Source organism: Paramisgurnus dabryanus, chromosome 9 (genome assembly GCF_030506205.2).
Source record: "Paramisgurnus dabryanus chromosome 9, PD_genome_1.1, whole genome shotgun sequence".
Lineage (NCBI taxonomy): Eukaryota > Metazoa > Chordata > Actinopteri > Cypriniformes > Cobitidae > Paramisgurnus > Paramisgurnus dabryanus.
This window is the reverse complement of record NC_133345.1, coordinates 21,204,592-21,225,676: the sequence shown is the minus strand read 5'-3', so window position 1 is coordinate 21,225,676 and position 21,085 is coordinate 21,204,592. Positions and strand designations below refer to the sequence as shown.

At 37.7% G+C, this 21,085-nt stretch overlaps 1 protein-coding gene and 1 long non-coding RNA gene across 4 annotated transcripts in view; both read right to left on the bottom strand.

Moving 5' to 3' along the window:
• Positions 1–21,085, bottom strand: part of frmd5a (FERM domain containing 5a) — a 97,594-nt gene that overhangs the window by 20,053 nt on the left and 56,456 nt on the right. For all 3 annotated transcript variants that reach the window (XM_065283114.2, XM_065283113.2, XM_065283112.2), the window contains exons 2-6: positions 10,173–10,277; positions 7,702–7,744; positions 7,184–7,262; positions 4,106–4,203; positions 3,804–3,927 (exon numbers count right to left, since the gene is read on the bottom strand). In XM_065283114.2, coding sequence (XP_065139186.1) covers positions 3,804–3,927; positions 4,106–4,203; positions 7,184–7,262; positions 7,702–7,744; positions 10,173–10,277 — 449 coding nt within the window. The remainder of the gene's footprint in view (positions 1–3,803; positions 3,928–4,105; positions 4,204–7,183; positions 7,263–7,701; positions 7,745–10,172; positions 10,278–21,085) is intronic.
• On the bottom strand, positions 11,746–13,970 carry LOC135773501 (uncharacterized). Its single transcript, XR_010543532.2, has 2 exons — positions 13,021–13,970; positions 11,746–12,359 (listed from the first exon to the last, which is right to left on the bottom strand). It is a non-coding gene; the product is annotated as an uncharacterized lncRNA (long non-coding RNA).

Genomic DNA, 21,085 nt, shown 5'->3' with positions numbered 1-21,085 from the left:
GTTAATTTTTATGCGTTTTGTTAATATTTGTCCTGACATATGCTGAAAACAGCTCTGTTTTCTAAATAATCTTTGACAAATGATGTAAAAATGTATGTAAAAAACATTACACATAACTAGATTATTTTATTCCACATTTTTTATGAATATATTTATATTTTAATAAAAAAAAATACAAGTTACACCAATTGACAGACTGGTTACATCACATTGATATTTTTGCAGTGTATTTATGTTAATTTTATGCAATAAAAAAATTACATTTGCACCATTTTTATGAAAGTTAAGAATGGACCTGAAAATGTCACAGGGTGTAACCGCCAATTGCCCCAAAGATTGACAAATATTAAATCTTTTATCCACATTGATGGCATGTAAGCGTAATCATTAAAAAAAATCATTTTAAAATATCATTTTATTAGTTATTTTTTAAACGTAAATTTTAATGCGTTTTGTTAATATTTGTCCTGACATATGCTGTTTCTAAATAATCTTTGACAAATTATGTAAAAATGTGTGTAAAAAACATTACACATAACTAGATTATTTTATTTTATTCCACATTTTTTATGAATATATTTATATTTTAATTTAAAAAAATACTAGTTACACCAATTGACACAGACCGGTTACATCACACGGATATTTTTGCAATTATCCCCAAATATTCTTTCAAAATTAAATAAAATCAGAAATTTTAGGCTTGGCCCACAAAAAGAGAATGTATGCAAGAAATCTGCCAATTTATTTTACATTTTGAAATTTTAACCCTTTTACATTCAATTTATCCATACGGACAAAAAATAATTAAAGTCACGTCATTGACCCAGATTCTTATAAGAAAGTGCATTCTTCTGGTTTTGTACTTTTCCTAGATACATGCTCAAAGTAAAAATCTTTTGTATAGAGCATCTGCCCAAAAAAAGATTGTGAACGGTAATAATTGTTTTGTACAAATCTACTTTTGACACTTTTCACTTAGACCGCAATAATTAGTGGTCACTAAGCAAAAAAATAAAGGCAAACTGGCCAGACAGTTCAAGTACTGTCACCAGGAAACCACTTCCACATTCATGTTTTATTCAACGCTGACTATTCAACATTCAGGACCTTAATGAAACACGACTGCCCGCCTCGTATTTCAACACAAATCACAGAAGAAGAGCCAAGAGAAAGTGATGGCTCTCAGATTACAGCATTGACTTACTGGAACATTTTAAAAGATCAAAACTGGCAGCCTACATTCCAAAAATACTTCCCATAATAAACTGGATGGGGCTGCTGCTCTCGTCATTAAAAAGAAAACACCACCAGGGGGCAGCAATCATACTCTTGTATGGTGGATCGAGGTTTTTGGGATCTTGAGTGACGGTGTCAATCAATGTGTACCAGTAAAACACAACAGTCAACCAGCTTACTTCGCAGGATGCAGTCAGTGTTCATTGCAACCTGAATGGTCTACAGATTGAACTAAGCAAATAATTCAAGCTTATGTCTAACAGACTGTTCAGTAAATCCATTACTTAGTCCATGACTGTTTGTCAGTTTGTCTGCAGAGAGTTAATTGGTCATGGTTGTGTATGGATGCAGAGTAAAAGGCTGGCTCACTGCTGACCCTAGACTGTGCCGTAGTAAAGTGGCAGAACCTATGGTGCAGAAAGCCATTATTTACAGTAATAACCTCGCTAATGACAGTCTGCATGAGTGTGTGAATGTGCATTGAGGCATGCGTATTAAAAAAGGGACAAGAACAATAGCAGCTTTTTACCACCTCAAATAACTGGCCTACCAGAAGGTCAACTTAACAACGAGTCTAAATGTGTAGTCAAATGCAGCAGTCCATCGATAAAAACAGACCATTTAGCATGAAATCAAAACTGGATTCTGTTAGGTTATGCATGTTAGTTTTAAAGGTACAGTAGTTTTACTGTACATGCTACTGTACTATAAGGTGACCAGGCGTCCCCGTTTTCAGGGGACAGTCACGTTTTTTGGTGTTCTTTCCCTGACTGATGCTGTTCCCGGAAATGTCCCCGCTTTAAAGCACGTCCAAAACAACCAGCAAATACACTGAAAATCCCCATCAACATTTAGCCTTTGTAGTAACAGACCAGAGCAATAATGTAATGATTATTTTCACCAGCAGAGGGGGGCGCGAGCTACACTGATTGCTTGGTTGCACTTAGCGAAGAAAAATTTACTACGAGACACACGAGAAAGCGTCATCAAGTTAAGATCAATCAAGTTATCATAAGATATGAAAACAGTCATTGGGGGTTAAGGTTACTCATGTTAAATTTAAGTAATAAACCAATGAAGTGAACTGATCACAGCATGATACTGAGCATTTGTTTTGTGTAGGCTAAATATGTTTACATTTTGCATTATTGCTTCTGTTCTTTATGTTTACAATGCTATGAAATCAGCTGAAGTAGTACCTTAGAAGTAATTGTTGATGAGGTACGGTATGTCCCTGTGCATTGTATAAAAAAGGGAAAATACATATTTAGGCTACAGAAACACTGCAAAAAATGACTTTCTTATAGTGTTTTTCTCTTGGTTTAAGTCTAAATATTAAAAATTGTTAATTCAGAATGCATTTTCTTGATGGGCAAAATGGCCAAAGAAAATAAGTCTAGTTATTAGACCAAAAATATCAAATTTGTGCTTAAAACAAGCAACAAAAATGATCTGCCAACACTTAATTCAGGAAAAAAGTCTTACCCCATTGGCAGTTTTTTTTTTGCATGTTTTAAGCACAAATTCACTTCAATGGATTATTTTTTGTCTTAAAGCTCGATTTTGAAAATGCATAGTGATTTAAGAATATTTAGATATTTGTACTAAAAACAAGACAAAATTAACCAAGAGGTAACCAAGTAAGTCATTTTTTGCAGTAAACCCAAAACAATAAACCAAAACAATAAAAAAAGAAACCTTAAAAAAAAAAAAAAAAACGTTTTGTCCCCATTTTTTTATTCATTGAAAACAACAAATGAGATTTTAATGATATTTTGACTCTTAAACTAGGAAATGTCCCTGGTTTTCATTTAAAAAATCTGGTCAACTTACTGTACTACGACTTAAAGTAAAAAAAAACTATTAATCTTAAGGAGACAATAATATGAGAAGTGCTATACAAAGTTACTTTAAGCTTAGAAAGCTTTCTTAAAAAATTTACCTGCTTAAGCCAGGCACGCACTACAGGACTATCGGACCCAATTTACACAGATTTTTCCCTCCAGAGAAATGGGTACTGGACCTTGGTTCCGATGTTTGGCTTAGATTGTCATGTAATGTGTGAAATTTACAGATCAAATCTTACACCAAGCAAAGCACTTACAAGCAAATCAGGCCAGTCCAATAATATCAAACATATTTTATACTTTTTAACCGATTTTTTTATTGGGATGATTACTTCAGTACTGTCAAAATAGCCACTGCAATAACAATAAGAGATGGAGGTGAATGACAGACCTTTAGAAATTGCAACCACGAAACAAGCTGCTTTACTTATCCGTCAGACAGTGGAGACGGAGAAAATGTTTGTGGAAATGTGGAAACAACATGACTACCTGAATAACACGTCAGTGAAAACAACATGATCATTGCCTCAAAAGCAAGAGCTGAGGAGAAATAATTGTCCCGGTAGTGTACTAGCTAGTGAATGAAAACATTAAAAATACCCTTGAGGTGACGTGAACCGTTCTCTCTGACACGATAACCTTAATAATACCCTGTAGTGTGTGATGCAGAATGATTTTCAGGATTCTCAAGACACACATAAAGAAAAGTCCACGTACATTAACTCAGTTTTGTGAATCTCAGCAATCCTTCTCTCCAGCTTCTCAGAGTGCTTTGGGAAGAACTGGAACTTGGAGCTGTAACCTTCCGGATGCTTCCCTGGGTCATAGTCTCCAATCTCAGCTATGAAGCAATTACAAATAATCATCATGCAATCTTACAAATATAATAGTATACATAATGTATGTATGATCTGCTTGTACATACGTCACAGAAACAAACACATTTGCATAAGGTAGCTGTGGCTTTGATCTTAACCAGGTGTGTGGAGATCCAGAGTGCACCTGGCCTTCTGCTTTACCTTGTAAGATGTACGCCGCCAACATGGCTGCATCAGATGTTTTACAGAGGAGACGACCGTGGTACAGATCTCTCTTGATCTGCAGGAAGACAAGATACCTGCAACCAGAACATAATTTTTTTGTCCTATTACTTGTTAATTGATTAATAAAAGTACGGCATATTTTTCTGTAATATACATATATGAATTTACTCGCATCTTTGCTGACATTTACAAAGATCATTTATTCATAAATCAGTCTGCTACCTGAGCAATGTGTCTCATCTGGTACTCATCTAGTTGGTTCCTCTCACCTTCAGCGCAACAGATGTCTCAGGTGTAAAAATGACACGCTTGTCTTTAACTTCTCAAAGTAGGCCAGCCCAGCTACAGCTAATAGCTTTTCACTTAAGAGGTCATAAAAGCTAAAAATGCAATTATGTTCCTTGAATTCTCTGGGTGACAGCACCAAAATGGCTATTTTTGTAGACACCAGTCAATTTCTGGCCTAGATATCGGTTTCCTTGTACTTGCCATTTATGGAAACACATTATACATATCACTGCAGGAGCAGCTAACGGAAACATTGAGTTTAAATAGGGCTGTCAAAAGATTAATCGCGATTAATCGCATACAAAATAAAAGTTTTTGCATAATATATTTGCATGTGTATTGTGTGTTATAATTATGTATATATAAACACACACATACATTTAAGAAATTTAAGAAAAGTTATTTATGTATATATATTAAATTTTTTATATAAAATAAAATATATTAACATCTAAATATATATATAAATGTTTCTTAAATACATACATGCATATGTGTACATTAAAATATACAAAATAATTACACACAGTGCACACACATTATGCAAAAACTTTTATTTTGTATTTTGTATATTAATCTTTTGACATCCCTAGTTTAAATGCTTGTTTCTGCTCTGTGGAATACACACAGTAAACAATAATGATGTGAATAATGTGAAGTTTGGGGAAGTACACGTAAAAAAGTCCTAATTTGTTCAAATGTGTATTCATTTGGCAACCAATTAGTTACTTTTGAGATATTAATATGTACACTTGATGTACTAATAAGAAGTATTTTGCTGCAAAGCTGTACTTTTTTTACAGCCCCAGTTACGGTTGGGGATTATTTCTTCAATTTTTCTGACAGTAAAGAAAAAAAAATGCTATGGTAAAAGGAACATATTTGGTCGGAGCATTTATACTGTATATGAAAATTACTGTAAGTATGGGGGGACTTAAGAGTTTTTACATTTTAAATTTGTATTATGATTTTTCAAATTGGAGCTGTGCATCTAATAGATCATTTAAAAAATGTATAAATAATTGAAAGCACAGAAAGAGAATATCTTAAAATTGTACAGCAATAAATGAGATGAGAGGCATATTCCGTATTTTCTCAATGATGTTCACTTCTTTCTAATAATTCCTCTACTTACAGTAACATCTACTTGTAAATCCCTCATTAGTCTTCCTTTTTGCCAATTCTCTCCACCACCTGCCTCTCTCTCTCTCTCTCTCTCTCTCTCTCTCTCTCTCTCTCTCTCTCTCTCTCTCTCTCTCTCTCTCTCTCAATTCTGTGTTCATACTTGTTTCACTCTCCACACCTCTTCCCTCCTTATAATCTCACTCCTCTCACCATTATTTATTACTTTGTGTTGCCCACAAGCGTTTCATTTCTCAGTACAGTAAACACACATCAATCTACAGCTGAAAAAACAGACTTGTAAACCACTCGTGCATCATGCTCAAACACAACAAACACATGCACACAACATCACTGAAGTTGGCCCTTCATTGGGTTATTAAAGCCGATCACATTATAAGGAGTTTTTGGGTGACCTCGTTGCAGTCTGCATCAAAGCGGATGAAAGAAAAGCACTATTTTGCCAGCCAAGACTTTGGTAGCTAGAGGCTAATCATGTATCATTTACAGGAATCTGTAGGAAGTCATTGACCATATATCTTCCCTCAGCACAAAAGCGTAGAGAGGGAGTTTTTTTTTTTAAATTGTAAACCAATAAAACAGGGGAGAATGGATGAGGCACTTGCATATTTTTAAAGCGATCCTTTTAACTTTAGTGAGCAAATTTCGGGAAGACTCAGCAAGACTCGCACGTATCTTCCAAGTAGGGTGGCCATTCGTGCCAGTTCCGCCGGACACGTCCCGAACATGTTTTCGGGTTCGTTCTCCGGAAGTCGCGTTGGTCGACCGCATACGTCATCAAGGTTTAATATTTTGGGATTTAATTTCAGAAAAGCAACCGTTACATTTCAAGGTAAGAATGAAACTACTATGATTAAAAGTCTTAAAAGATATAAATCTTAATTTTCTAATGTATTTTAACTGAAATGTGAGAACCTCGATGACGTATGCGGTCGAAGCAACGCGACTTCCGGAGAACGAACCCGAAAACATGTTCGGGACATGTCTGGCGGAACTGGCACGAATGGCTACCCTACTTCCAAGTGCTGGAAAATCGAACAAACAGCGTACTGCTTTCAGTGCTGCATACTCATGTAAGAGCACTCAGTTTGTTTAATTATAAAGACGCAGTCTAGTGGACATTTAACCGCCTTTGGGGATACAGTCTGTTCTTGCTTGAAGCACTGGTTTATTTATGTCAGATTTTGGTCTATGTAAGGAGTGCAGTTTCTCAAAGAACCAGCAGCGACTGCAAAGTCGGCTATTTATCAAATGCTGCTATTATGACCTGTTGCCACTTTGTTTACAACACTTTATCAAGTGTGAGGTTTATTCAGACAATTTTTCATTAATATTTATGTGTTGTGTGGCAATGTTTTATAAGTCAATGGCAGTTCACAGTGACTGATATGTCAGACTCAACAAAGGGCAAAATTCCTTCTCCTGTACTGTATGTCCTATAAAATAAGATTTGAAATATAAGTTATGCTATGATATGGGGTTTGAATGACATGATGGTGGAGAAATAATGACAGATTTTCTATTTTTCACATTTAATATTTCTTTAGCCCAGAAACTGAGCCAGCGTCGCTTTATCAAGATGTTATAATGTGACTTAAGTCCCTTCACAATGTCAGTTCATACCTGGTGATCTCCTCCCTAAGAGCAGCAGGGTCTGGTGGATAAAACTTCACCCGTAGACACATTGTGAATGGAGGTTGTGCTGTGAGATCAGATCAACATTTCACTTTTAACATTTAAAGCAAGATATTTACTGTATGCCAAATGCAACTTTACAATTCACTTAATACTATATCTGTCAGACACTTTCAAGTTTGTGTTCCCTGGGAATCGTCCCTGCATGGGAAACACAGATGGAATAGCATTGCATTAGCAGTTCAAAAGGTCATCGGTTCGATTCACAGGGAACACACATATTGATAATAAAGTATAGCTTGAATGCACTATAAGTCACTTTTGATATAATACAGAAATGTACAGTAAATGGAGAAATTATCAAACCCGTGACATTTGCGCTTTGAGCTATAGGAACACTACGTCTACAAATGATGATTCTGCTTCACAACAGTTATCTTAGTGATGAATTATGTAATTACTCCATTATGGTAACCAACATACTATAAATAAGATCTGATACTTACATTTCATTTGCTTAGCAATTGATTTGGTAAACTCCAGCCAGTGCTAAAACAAGAAGTGAGATATTTTCAGTGCTAAGACCACGTTCATACACACAAGCACATTCACATTGACTAAGCACATGAACACACACATATTACATCTATTTTTCATCTAACACATAATTAAACTGAAGCAGGTGGCTAGTGTGGGTAGATACAGAGATTTCAATATCTGTGTGAGATGGGGGAAGGATGGATGTATTAATCATTTCATACAGTATCTTACTCTCTTCTCAGGAGCTAAACGCTTATCATCAGCGGCACAGCGAGATTTTATCACCTCTTTTGTGTGTGATCACAGATCAGACAAATAAGCCAAGCTAAACAATTGCATTTGTGAAAGATAAATATTTGGTCATGATGCTAATGTCTGGAGAAAGCATTAATTGAACTCTTAAACTGGATTCAGTTTCACACTGTATTGATCTGAAAGTTTTTGGTCAATATTTTCCTATCCACCCTAATCCATTGTATATTTTGCCAACTAAGAATAATCTGAAGGGAATTGTGGGCTGGTTTGTCCCAGGATGTCGTCAACACAGGCTAGCATCTTTAGATGCCCTCATTATTATTTATGTCACTCAACGCGAGAGGCTCCCAAAGGAGGTCAGTGAAAAAGAGACATGACGTAAGTCAGGAGTATGTGTGTAAAAGCCTCTGTTCTGTCAGCCTAGCAGTTAACTGACACAGATTAGCACAGATGTAAAATTCTAGAAAGATCTGTATTTTCCAATATGAATACATTATTTAATGTTTTTTAATGCAAATAAAGAATGAAAATTAATAAACTTTTTACAACATGAATGTTCCCACTTTGGTAAAAGTTTTCAAATTTTTATTGTTGTTTAAAGGCACATTCCACCTTTTTGAAAATATGCTTATTTTCCAGCTCCCCTAGAGTTAAACATTTGATTCTTACCGTTTTGAAATCCATTCAGCCGATATCCGGGTCTGGCGCTGGCGCTTTTAGCATAGCTTAGCATAATCCATTGAATCTGATTAGACCATTAGCATCCCGCTAAAAAATAACTAAAGAGTTTCATTATTTTTCCTAGTTAAAACTTGACTCTTCTGCAGTTACATCGTGTACTAAGACCGACAGAAAATTAAAAGTTGCGACTTTCTTGGCAGACATGGCTAGGAACTATAAATAGAAAAAATATTGAAACTCTTTGGTTATTTTTTTGCGCAATGCTAATCACCTAATTAGATACAATGGATTATGCTAAGCTATGCTAAAAGTGCCAGACCCGGAGATCAGCTGAATGGATTTCAAAATGGTAAGAATCAAATGTTTAACTCTAGGGGAGCTGGAAATGAGCACATTTAAAAAAATTTACCTTTAAAGGTATATGTGGTGAGATAAACCATCAACAAATTCATCATTCAACACCATTGCTGAGTAGTTTATCCATAATATTTGAGTTTTTCAAAGACATCTCATTCCCACGGTTTAAAATTGCCCTGATTTGCTACGTCACACACAAACATAACCAATCACATCATCGCATTTGAACACACACATGCTGAACTCACGTGCAATGTGTAATAGTCTAACCTGCTAACATCGGCACTAAAAACAGTGAGTGCTGCAAACCAGCAGTTCACCTCTGCATTGTGAAACTTGACAATTTTGTGTCGGAAACTACAGAAATTAGCATCTATTTACACGTACGAAGGACTAATTTGCATATTCATTTATATGGTCCGAGCTTTGCGGTTGAGTAGAGGTTGCAGAGTAATTTGCATATTCATAGATCCATGCAAACTAAATGAGATAATTACATTCAAGCAGTTTTAAAGCATGTAAAAACACTGTCACAAGAAACTTTTACATATGCTATTATGATAATTAAAGATTAGATTTAAGTGATAAAATTATTAGCCACAGGGAGATTTTTGGGTGACCTTTTTCTATAAATAAAAACAGTGACCATTTAAAACCATATGTTGTGACCTGCTATCAACCAAAAAATACAATAAAATGTCCGTATAGAGCAATTGTAACAATAAGTAGCTGAATTACAATGGCAATATTTTCTTTTTCTTTTTTTTAAGCACCACGTTTGGCCCCCATTTCACTGGTTCACAACACGTCACAGCCAAGGGCAAACATCTCTGCCCTTACATGATTTACTCATATGATTTACAGAGCTGTCCTTCTAGAAGGTTCATTTCATCTTTCAAAGCCTCTGTCTCTCTTTTTGACAATCTGTGATTACTTCAGATTGACCCTGGAAAAAAAACCCGTTCAAATGCAGCCCACCTACAACATGGTTGAATTCTTTATATTAAGCATAACAACCAATATACTTTAAGAAATGAAATTCAGTGTGCTTACAGATGTGGGATATTCTCCTAATAAAAAATGTATAGCGGTGGATATAAAATAGAGATGATGAATTGGTGTTCTTGGACGGTTTGACACTCACCCGTTGTTTATCTGGATCCACGTATCTGATGCCAAAATAGTCCTTCTCCAGCAGGTTTAGATGGTGGCAAATAAGGTCAAACAGATACTGGCCTTTGGCATCCCTCTGAAAGAAATAATAAAAAAATTCGAATCATTCAATAGGTGAAGTTTTTTTCAAAGGGATCATGAATGTTAAGATAAGAGGAATCAGGAAACAGTATCTCAATGTGACGGATCAGGAATCATATAAGCATCGCCCATGACCTGGAGTATATACTTTATGGTTGATTTAAAGGGGACATATCATGAAAATCTTTAAGTGCTATAATTGGGTCCCCAGTGCTTCTATCCACCTAGAAAATGTATAAAAAATATCAACTCCATAACTTAGTTTTGGTAAACATTCTCTGCAAGCATGTAAAAAATAGCTTCTTGAGATTTGGCTCTTCTTGTGATGTCAGAAGGGGATAATACCACCCTTTAATCTGCATTATCCAACCATGGCACTGCCATTTAGTGCAGAGATCAACTCATTTGCATTTAAAATGACACACCCAAAACAGCACATTTTTGCTCATGCCTACAAAGTGGCAATTTTAACATGATATAATAAATTATCTATATGGTATTTTAAGCTTGAACTTCACATACATACTCTGGGGACACCAAAGATTTATTTGACATCTTAAAAAAGTCTCATGAAATGGCCCCTTTAACAAGTATTTGCCAAGACTAAGCTGCAGGTACAATCTTACTAACCCAAACTGTTCCTCAACAGTTTAATACACTTCTTTGTAATAAGAAAAAAATGACTGAGAAGAAGAAATGAGATTCTATAAACCTGCACAAGTCACTTTTCTCTCTCAGCCCACCTCTTTTATCACATTCATTTGCATTTATAATCCATTTTCCCTCCACAAAAAAAGAAACAATATCATCACAATTCTTTCAGTTTGTTTTTTGTTTTAGAGATTTTAAGTCTTTCAACCGTCTCACGCTTTAATAAAAAAACGCAGCACACGTATTACATACTGAAGCTTGACTAAATTAATATTTTGTTCAATAAATCAAAAAGAAAGGTGAACCTTTTCTTTCTCTGTAACTGCTGTACCAGTCAGGAGGAGGCATACTGTACATCTCAATCAGTCATACTATACGTCTCATTCATAAAAGTGTTCACTTAATGAGGTCATCCAGCAGACAGGCAACACATGCTGCCAAATTGAGCTTTCCAGGCCATTACGTGCAGTATTAAGAAGTCACAAAGGTCAAACACAAAATCCAACATTTTCATCGTTCTTAATTAAAAATCCCTGCCATTTGAACTTACAGTAATAATGGTGTTTCTGTGTGGCAATTTTTTTTAAGATTGTGGTGTGTATACCTTCACAAATAATTTAAAGGTTTTAAAGTGGGCGTCAGACACAGATTTACCATATGGCACTAACCTTACCCCGTAAGAATCTTGTTCTCTATGTCTCTCACACACATTCAAACATAATGGTATGAAAAACACTCCAGGAGGAGACTTATACTATATTCTGTACTTATAAAAACCACTTCTCTCAAGTTCTACCAGAAAGACTCGAAGATAGGTTAAGACTTGACATATGAGTTTATTTAACAGTAGTTAGCAACCAAGGTTAGAATGTAACACAGTATAGTTCTTTGGCGTAGGCCCCGACCATAGTTCAAATCCGGGGGTCACGGATTCTTGCGGTTCCTGTCTGAAGATGAAGACGGGCCAGAATCTAATCCCCCTTGAGTATGGACGGAACCGACCTGGTGATGGTGGTAGGGAGGGTGGGTTGTTAATGCTGGCATCAGTATCTGCGAACGCAAAGACAGGTGAGTACGAGGCTTATATACTCTCAGTATCAGGGGTGATTGATTGCGCCTTGTGACATGAATGACGTAACATTCGAGTTTCCTGGTAGAACTTACGCTACGCTACGCTAAAGCTACCATTTCTACCAGAAAGACTCGAAGATAGGTTAAGACTTGACATATGAGTTTATTTAACAGTAGTTAGCAACCAAGGTTAGAATGTAACACAGTATAGTTCTTTGGCGTAGGCCCCGACCATAGTTCAAATCCGGGGGTCACGGATTCTTGCGGTTCCTGTCTGAAGATGAAGACGGGCCAGAATCTAATCCCCAAAAATTGATCGCAATGATCGGTACCCACCAGTGTTTCTTTGAGGTTCCTGAAACAGATAAGAGAAATTGTTATCTACTGACATTGAAGGATGCCATAAGAGGCCATGGGATTACCGCTTAGGCCATAGAAGGCAGCGATATGCCCCAGAGAGATAGGCTGGAGAGATAGGCCGCATGGGCCGTAGAAGGCAACGATATGCCTAGTGGGAAAAAGCCACATAGGCTTTAGAAGGCAACGATATGCCAGACAGAGATAGGCCGCACAGGCCACAGAAGGCAACGATATGCCTAATGGGAAAATGCCGCGTAGGCTTTAGAAGGCAACGATATGCCAGACAGAGATAGGCCGCGTAGGCCATAGAAAGCAACGATATGCCTAGTGAGAAAAGGCCACGTAGGCCTTTGGAAGGCAACGATATGCCAGAGAAATAGGCCGCGTAGGCCATAGAAGGCAACGATATGCCAGATAGAGATAGGCCGCGTAGGCCATAGAAGGCAACGATATGCCGAGTGAGAAAGGCCGCATGGCCATAGAAGGCAACGATATGCCGTGTTGAGAGAGGCTGTGTAGGCCATGAAGGGCAAAGATATGCCAGGGTTAGATAGGCCGCATAGGCCGTGGAAGGCAACGATATGCCCAGTAGGAAAAGCCAACAGGTTAGCTTGCAATAAGATTCACCACCACCAGTATTGACAAAAGGTACATACCATTAACGTGTCCGTAAATGTCAATCATAATATCAGCAGTAGAGGATATCCGTAGAAGGATGCCACGTTAGGCTTGATAGCAGAGAGGCCGCGAAGGCCACAGAAAGCAACGTTATGCCAGAGTGAGGAATGATATAAATGGCAAGGGCCATGATTTAGCATGGTTAAATACACCACCACCACCAGTAGTTTGCTTAAACATACCTTGATTATTGCTTGCCATTATTGAATTGAATGTCATAGTGTTTTCCTGCATACGGTGAAATTAGGAGCGCGGCTCCTGATGAAGAGAGACAATTTATGTATGCATGCTTTTATATTGTCATTATAAAAGTAGGGAGAAGATTAGAGGTTACAAACGATCTGACTGATGCTAAAGATTGCACGGTGTCACTGTTGTGTCTTGCGTTTCCCCTGTCTTGTACTCTTTATTTGAAGTTCTTTAATGTCATCCATGTCTGTAGTTCGTTGGTCCTTGTTCTAGATTGTTTCCCAGGTGTGTCTTGATATCTTGTTTACCCACATGAATACAGTCCTTGTGTTTCAGTTGTCCTTTCTTGAGTATAGTTTGCGGTCATCACTTTTTGGTCCTGTATTCTGGTCGTCATTCTGGTTCTGCTTTGTGGACTTTTGGGTTTTTAAGAAATAAACCATTGCATTTGGATCCGTTGCCTTGTCTTGCTTGCTTCGCCATGACACACAGATGATTATATAAAATTCTCCGTTTACGATATAAATTAAGAACCCCCAAAAACTGAGGAGCGGTATCAGTAGGGTTGTGCAGTTGATAGATGGACGTGCTCCGAAAGTAATAGCCATCTAGATGAAAGTTTACAGCTTAAACTTTGACTAACCATAATAGCATGATTAAACGTGACAGTTTTGTGCTAACAGTCTTACATGATATGCACTTAAGAAGTTCTGAATTATTTGTTTAATGAAGATCCTACGCCACGCTGTCAATCTAGAAACGATCGAAGACCGCACCATACACGACTGCGGACGTGAAACGTGACGACCTGCGTGCACGCGGCAAGTGTGCACGGCCCAGTGCTAACGAAAGCCAATTCTTGTACATGTAGCAATTATGCATGTTCAAATCCTTGCAGCCGTATGCGATTAGAGTTCCTGGAAGTCGATAAAGAGCCCTGATGGTAATGCAGGCACTGAAATAAAGCACTTATAGAACTGCATATCCATAGTCTGTGTAAAAACATGTATATAGTTTAAAAATAGCTTGCTTCATGTAAGCAGCCGCGCTGTTATGATGTTCTAAATCCTAGCAGCCGGTGTAATGTGGTTGTATGTAAAGTTGATGCAGGTTTCGCTATTTTCTTGAGGATGCAGAGTAAGAAGATTGTACGCTTCTAATTCCAGACAAAGTTCCTTGTAAAGTTATCATTTAGAATTATAACTGCATAATTTTTGGCTTTCCCAGAAGAAAGATTTCCATCGTAAAACAATCATCACGATTTCTATGATCGTGGCTCTTCGTCGGTGGTACAGTGTCGTATGGTGGGAGAAGTTCAAAGACGGACGTTTTCCTGGTCTTGCGTCCGAGATAGCCTACAATAGTTTTCTGACAGTGTCAGAAATTCAGCATGATCACCGCACAATGCGTTTGCTGCTACAATCTTGTCAGAGTGCAAAAATCCTGTGGTATATGTCAGATTTTAAAAGAAACATTGAATTAAATTAGAAACAAGTTATTTCAAATGCATTCCAATTCTCCAGTCATGTTGGAATTCATTAAAACAGCATATGACGATTAGAATTAAATAGTTGAAACACATAAGATAATCGAACACCATATTTGAACATAACACCACTCAAATAAATATTTAGACATAATTTCCATTGGGATCCATGTTAAAATGAGAAGGAATTGTGTTTGTATTCTGAATAGCTGGTGGCACCACCATTTCGGGAGAAACATACGTTGCCTACGTTCAACAGCACTTTAAATAGGAATTACGTGCTGTGATTTAAAGCTAGCAGTCACATTACATCTTCAAACCAGTATCCAGGCCGCTGTAGCCTACACATGCGCATATTCTGTGTGCCTGCGTCACAAACAAAGCACGATGCGCTTAATGGCTTAAACTGATGCAACCTGTTGTATTCTTGAAGAGGCAAGGCGCACGTTTTTCAACTTTAAGTGAGGTCTACTGCATAACAAACAAACTCAACATGAGGGTTAACAGGCTCAACTTTTGTTGAGACATCCGCAGAATGCACACCGACCAAAACAACGGCAAGCCCTCAGAAATAACACGTTTTAATTGTATTAAATACACCACACAACCTCAGCTCCGTCTCCATATTGCGCTGTAAGACGTGGTCATTGCCATCTTTCGGTTGTAAAAGCATGTAATATGCACTGTCAGCCAATCCAGTATAATGAATAAGAGAGCTTACCTTAGGAGAAAATAATCCAGATAAATAGATGAGATGTTCAATGCGACCGAGCTCGGATAAGAAGTTGACTGAGATCTGGAATAAAGTCTCATTTGAAAAGTACAATTAAAAGTTGATGCATTCGTACTTTATACATGTGCATAACTAACTGAAGATCTTAAAGCACAAAGCTTTAGATGGAAACATTTATGCTGAACCCCGTGCTCAATAAAATTGACACTATGCATTACTGTTGCCATTCGACCACACACACTTACGATTTGCTCAGCAACGAAATGTGTGCTTGAAAACTTTACGCTGTATGACCAGGATTTATTCTCCAATGATATATTAATGGTGTGTCCTACCATGAGATTTAAAGTTCGTAAAATAGCGTATCCCCGTATCCTTAAAGTCTGTAATTAGGGTCAGGTGAGTGAAGATCTAACGTAAATATTTGCATTTGATATGAACAGTTTGCATGAATAACTGTCAGGCATTAAGCAACTTGCGTTGTAGTACCGTAGCAGGTATAGGACGTTGCAAGAACCTGTTACATGAATAAATGGTACCTAATGGTGCGTTCCAGGCAGGTTTTTAAACCCGTGAGTTACGACTTCAAAACCACGACTCACGACCTTATGCGTTCCAGGCAGCCCGTAACTCGTGTTTTTACAACCTTCTACCGGTGAAAGTGCACTGGAACGGCAGTCAAACCCGTGACTTCCCACCCGTGAACTCGTACTAGATCGATGTACTCCCAGTTCAGAGTCGTGAGTCGTGGTTTTGAACTCGTGAGTTACGGGTTACCGGTTGCCTGGAACGCAGCATTATATTATTGATGTTTAAGGGAAACACTGAAAGGGACAGTTCAGATGAAGCTCGTATACTTTGCGCACTCCTTATGAAACACGCGAACATTAGACCGCGTCATTCGTCTGTTTGCAGCATGTCATGCATTGCATACACGCCGTATTTAATGTGCGAAATTTTCGCGAGCAATAGCCGTTCATCCAAGTAAGTGATGGGCAGTCCGGCTCTTTCCATTGATTCGGCTCTTTCGGCTCAAGCTCCTGCTCTACATTTTAGTGATGGCAGTCCGGCTCTTTTCGTAGATTCGGCTCTTCTGGCTCGGCTCCCGTAGAGGAGCCGGCTCCCCGGCATGTGTCTGAAGATTCGGCTCTGCTCGTTCGCTACAAAGAATCGGCTCTTAGAGCCGGCGTTCGCGAACGACCCATCACTAATCCAAGTCGATTTCATGTCTTTGCTTCACAAAACATTCGCGTACGGTTTAAAACCAATAATAAGCGGAGCATTTGGTATTGTGTATGAGAGACAAAGATCCTGTGATGAGGAAGATATCAATCTTCGGCATTCTTCCAAACCCGTGCGGGTGCAGCGCTTCGCCAATCAATGATGATTAGTGACATCTGCTGCGGGCGTTCAGAGTGTGCGGCAGTCAATATTATGGATACACTTTACAGATCATCCAAATGTTCTTGCACTGTTCATAAAAAGGAAACGGCCTGTGGTATCCTTTCCTGTGTACTGCAGGGTTACACGCTTTTAAAGAAGCTTGCAGACTTCCTTTTTAAGTCTTTAACCTTCTGTGAGAGCTCCTCGCGATGGTGCATGTGAAACGAAACGAGAAAATCCCAGGAAAACAGTACGAATGCCCGATAAAATCACTCAACATTTGAATCGGCGTGTTACAACAGGTCACTAACACTTTAGTGTACATATGCACTGAACATCGAGCTTGTAAATGCTGGCATCAGTATCTGCGAACGCAAAGACAGGTGAGTACGAGGCTTATATACTCTCAGTATCAGGGGTGATTGATTGCGCCTTGTGACATGAATGACGTAACATTCGAGTTTCCTGGTAGAACTTACGCTACGCTACGCTAAAGCTACCATTTCTCTGCATAACAATCAAGAATATCATTCAGCGTCAAAACTTTTAGCAGTCTAATTTGGGTTGCCAAGCAGATGGAGGGCAGTGGACCGTGAGCGCATGCGTCTGGCTGATGCCAAACAGAACATTCTGTGGGCGTTTAGAGACGGCTGATAGTTGTACTGTATAACACACAACCTTCACACGGGAGACTTTGCCAGTAAAGCTGCCAAAGGGGCTGAAAGAGGAGAAATAGGTTGCCCCTTTTGCGAGCAGGTCAGATCACCCTAAGAACTTTTATAGAAACATTTATAGACCAGAAAAGATTGCAACCTACACCATTTGCTTCTATATATGTCAGGCTATGGTCAGCCTATCTCTGCCATTAGAACAGCCCTCGGTCAAATGCAGCTATAGGTGGTCATGACAGAAGACTCTGGGGTTGAGTCTGAGGCAAAATGTGGGCTGTAATATTCACACAGCTCAGGGGGAAATGCTTGTCAGTAGTCAGACAAAGGCCCAGGGGATTATGGGAGAGCACGAACCCCTGTCACTTCCAAGCAGGTTCCAAACCGAAGGCTGTAATTTATGATGACATGCTTGCTTACTAGAGCAGGGCTAAAACAGGCAAAAACACAAACTAGCACACCACATCCCTTCACTCAGTCCTGCAACACAATTTAGTTTCAAACTGAATGTGCGAAGTATACACATTAGTCATCCTCCATGCTTTTGATAGATTTATGTTCTCACTTTCAATTATAGCGTCTCTGGAGTAAGCCACCAAAACGATTTTCAAATAATGACACTTTCCCCCACATGCATTTAATAGAGGATACACAGAGACATCTATTCAAGCACATATTTATACACAGTGGAGATGGAGGTACACATCTATTCATCATTTAACTGAGACAATGGACAATGCTCATTCTTTACAAGGGTAAACAGCCACTTAGCCAGAGATAACGGAAAAGTAAAATCATTTATCTTTTATAATGAGAAGACTGCATTGAACAGTATGCTTTAGTTGATATTACAGTATGTAGCAAATATCCACCATGAAACAGTTTGGAAATATCATGTGTATATTTTTAAGAGATTTAAATGAACTGTTTTATTTGTATTAATTTTAATGAATATATCTTTAAGGTTAACTAATAAATAATAACAATGCGTTCAGTAAGCTGTATATGATAGGAAATATACAGTATATACAGTACTGTGCAAAAGTCTTTGGCCACCATGCCAAAATTATATTTGTTGTTTTTGCAATGTTATAGTGATCATATATAATTCTTTTTCAGTCTCTTTAATATAATACATCCAGAAAATACAGGAAATGTGTATATAGTATTAAAAACTGTATAAAATGTAAACTGGTGTGTCAAGTTTTTAGGGTAAACTCCCCTTCCACTTGAGCAATAGAAGGAAACTGCAGGATCTAAATAAAATTAAATCCAATTTTTTTTTTCATTCTGGTCAAAAATGCTCAAGATGTGTTTAGTGCCAAGAGAGGTCCCACTAAACACAGACATTTAGTCCTGAAAATTAAATTTTTTGTACATATTGCCTGTATTTTCTGTTTGTATCTTAATAAAATAGATTGAAAAATAAATATGGATTGACATTAAAACTTCTAAAACAACAAGTCTGGTGATGGTGGTATAAGACTTTTGCATAGTACTGTATATAAATAATTTCTGCAAAAGCATTTTTTTTCCATTCATTTTGTCCTCTTTCATTCCACCTGGCTGAACTGTTTCTTGTGAAACAATCTCTAATTTCAGGATTTGTTTGACAAATAATATAAAGCTTATAATAAAGCTTGATGATCTTATGATAATGAGATTTTTCTAAATTAAACTACTATAATGTTGTCACCCCAGTTTAGAATGATGGACAAACTGTTGAGAAGACAAAACATGCATTGTGGGTTGAATGGGTTAATTTACAAAACCCTGGCACTGATGTTAAACATATTCAATTACAGCTAAAACAACTATTGTAAACACTTTGATTAATGTCTTTCATAACATAAAAAAGTAAATGTGGGCCACTTGCAGTCTAGCAGGATATATATCACTGTATTTCATTTTGTCTGTTTCTTTCCATTGGTCAGCAGACCAAATTAATCTTTTAAATAGTTTCTGTGCTTCTGCAAAAGTACTAATAAAAAATCTGTTTGTGAGAGTTAGGTTAGTGTTTGTATGTGCCTGTGAAGCCGTGGCTCTTGTCCAGAGGATTTTTGTTATGTGGAGTTCCATTAGTTTACTGGCTGTTGGGGAAGCACATAATATCAGTGGCAATGTATCAGACTTAAAGAGCACCTACTTCATTGCTAAAAAACAACGTTATTTTGTGTATTTGGTATAATACAATGTGTTCGCATGGTTTATGGTTAAAAAAACACATTATTTTCCACATACTGTACATTTTTGTAGCTCCAGATTTCACTCTCTTCCTGAAACGCATGGATTTGAAGCTCTGTGTCCCTGATTGGCCAGCTAATCTGTACGATGTGATTGGTCTGAATACCTCTGACATCAGCCAGAAATGTGACGCTCCTTACCATGTTTGTAAGATTCGGTTGCTAACAGGAGTTAACTTACAGGCTGTGAGTCCAGAGCGGGACGAATTATGATAATGTCGGTCTTGCCTACATCACCAATCCCAGGAAGTAAACTGTTGCCAACAATCTGTGTGTTTGTTGTAGTCCAAAAAAAGGAGGCAATAACTCGCATCATCGTTTACATTGGGGTATGTACCTTTTGCATATCGTTAACGTGTACAAATACACACCTACACACCAAAGGAAACTTAAAAATGTGAATCGGACAAAAGGTGCTCTTTAAGAACAATTTCCAGTCTCACAGCCTTGGGCAAAACAAACAGACAGACAGACAGTGTATCTGCTTAGGTAGTTACCTAATAAAAATGTACAGGGCCTGAAAAAGCATTATCTGTAGTCAGCAAATAAATTAACCAGCATGTATTGATCTTAATGTCTCTAGGGTACTATACCAGCATGATAAATGCTAATTTAAGCTCATACAGGCACAGTAACTAAGGCCCAGAATGAACATAAGTGCACAAATGCAGAGAAAACAGTCAGCATGCATGTGTGTGTCTAAAGTGGCCCCAAAAGTATCTGAAACTAAGAAAACTTAGGTAACTCACAATGAGTGTACTGGTTTTACTAATAAATCAATAAGGAAACAGTGCTGCATTTCAGAACAGGAAGGTAAAAAAGCAGATTATGACATCATATCATCATATTATGACACCTCATATCAGGACGTTGTATGACATATCTCAGTGTCATAGCATCAATGCAAACCTGTAGATCTCAGTAAAAAGATGAACCACACACAATCCGAAATAAAGGTACAGTTTTCATCTTTTTAAGATGATATACCTTAGGGAATAATATTGTATGCCAAAACGTACAACATTTCAATGTGTTGTATACCCATAAAGGTACAAAAATGAACCTTTGAGGGTAGATCTACTACCCCAGTGAGTGAAAAGGTACAATTCTGTACCTTTTTTCGACAGTGCAAAAAGCAGTTAATACTAAACTCCAGAGCTGATGCTGATGCTGTTGCTCTTACACAGTAATAGTTTGTGATAAGGCATGCATGCACCTCCTTCATTAGTGCTGAGAAAAGCACAAAGTGACTTCTGAGTGGCAAAGCCAAAGCTCTGGTGAGATCTCAAGCTTCTGTTCAGCAACACTCCAGTTCCTCAAATGCATTGATCACAGCTCTGT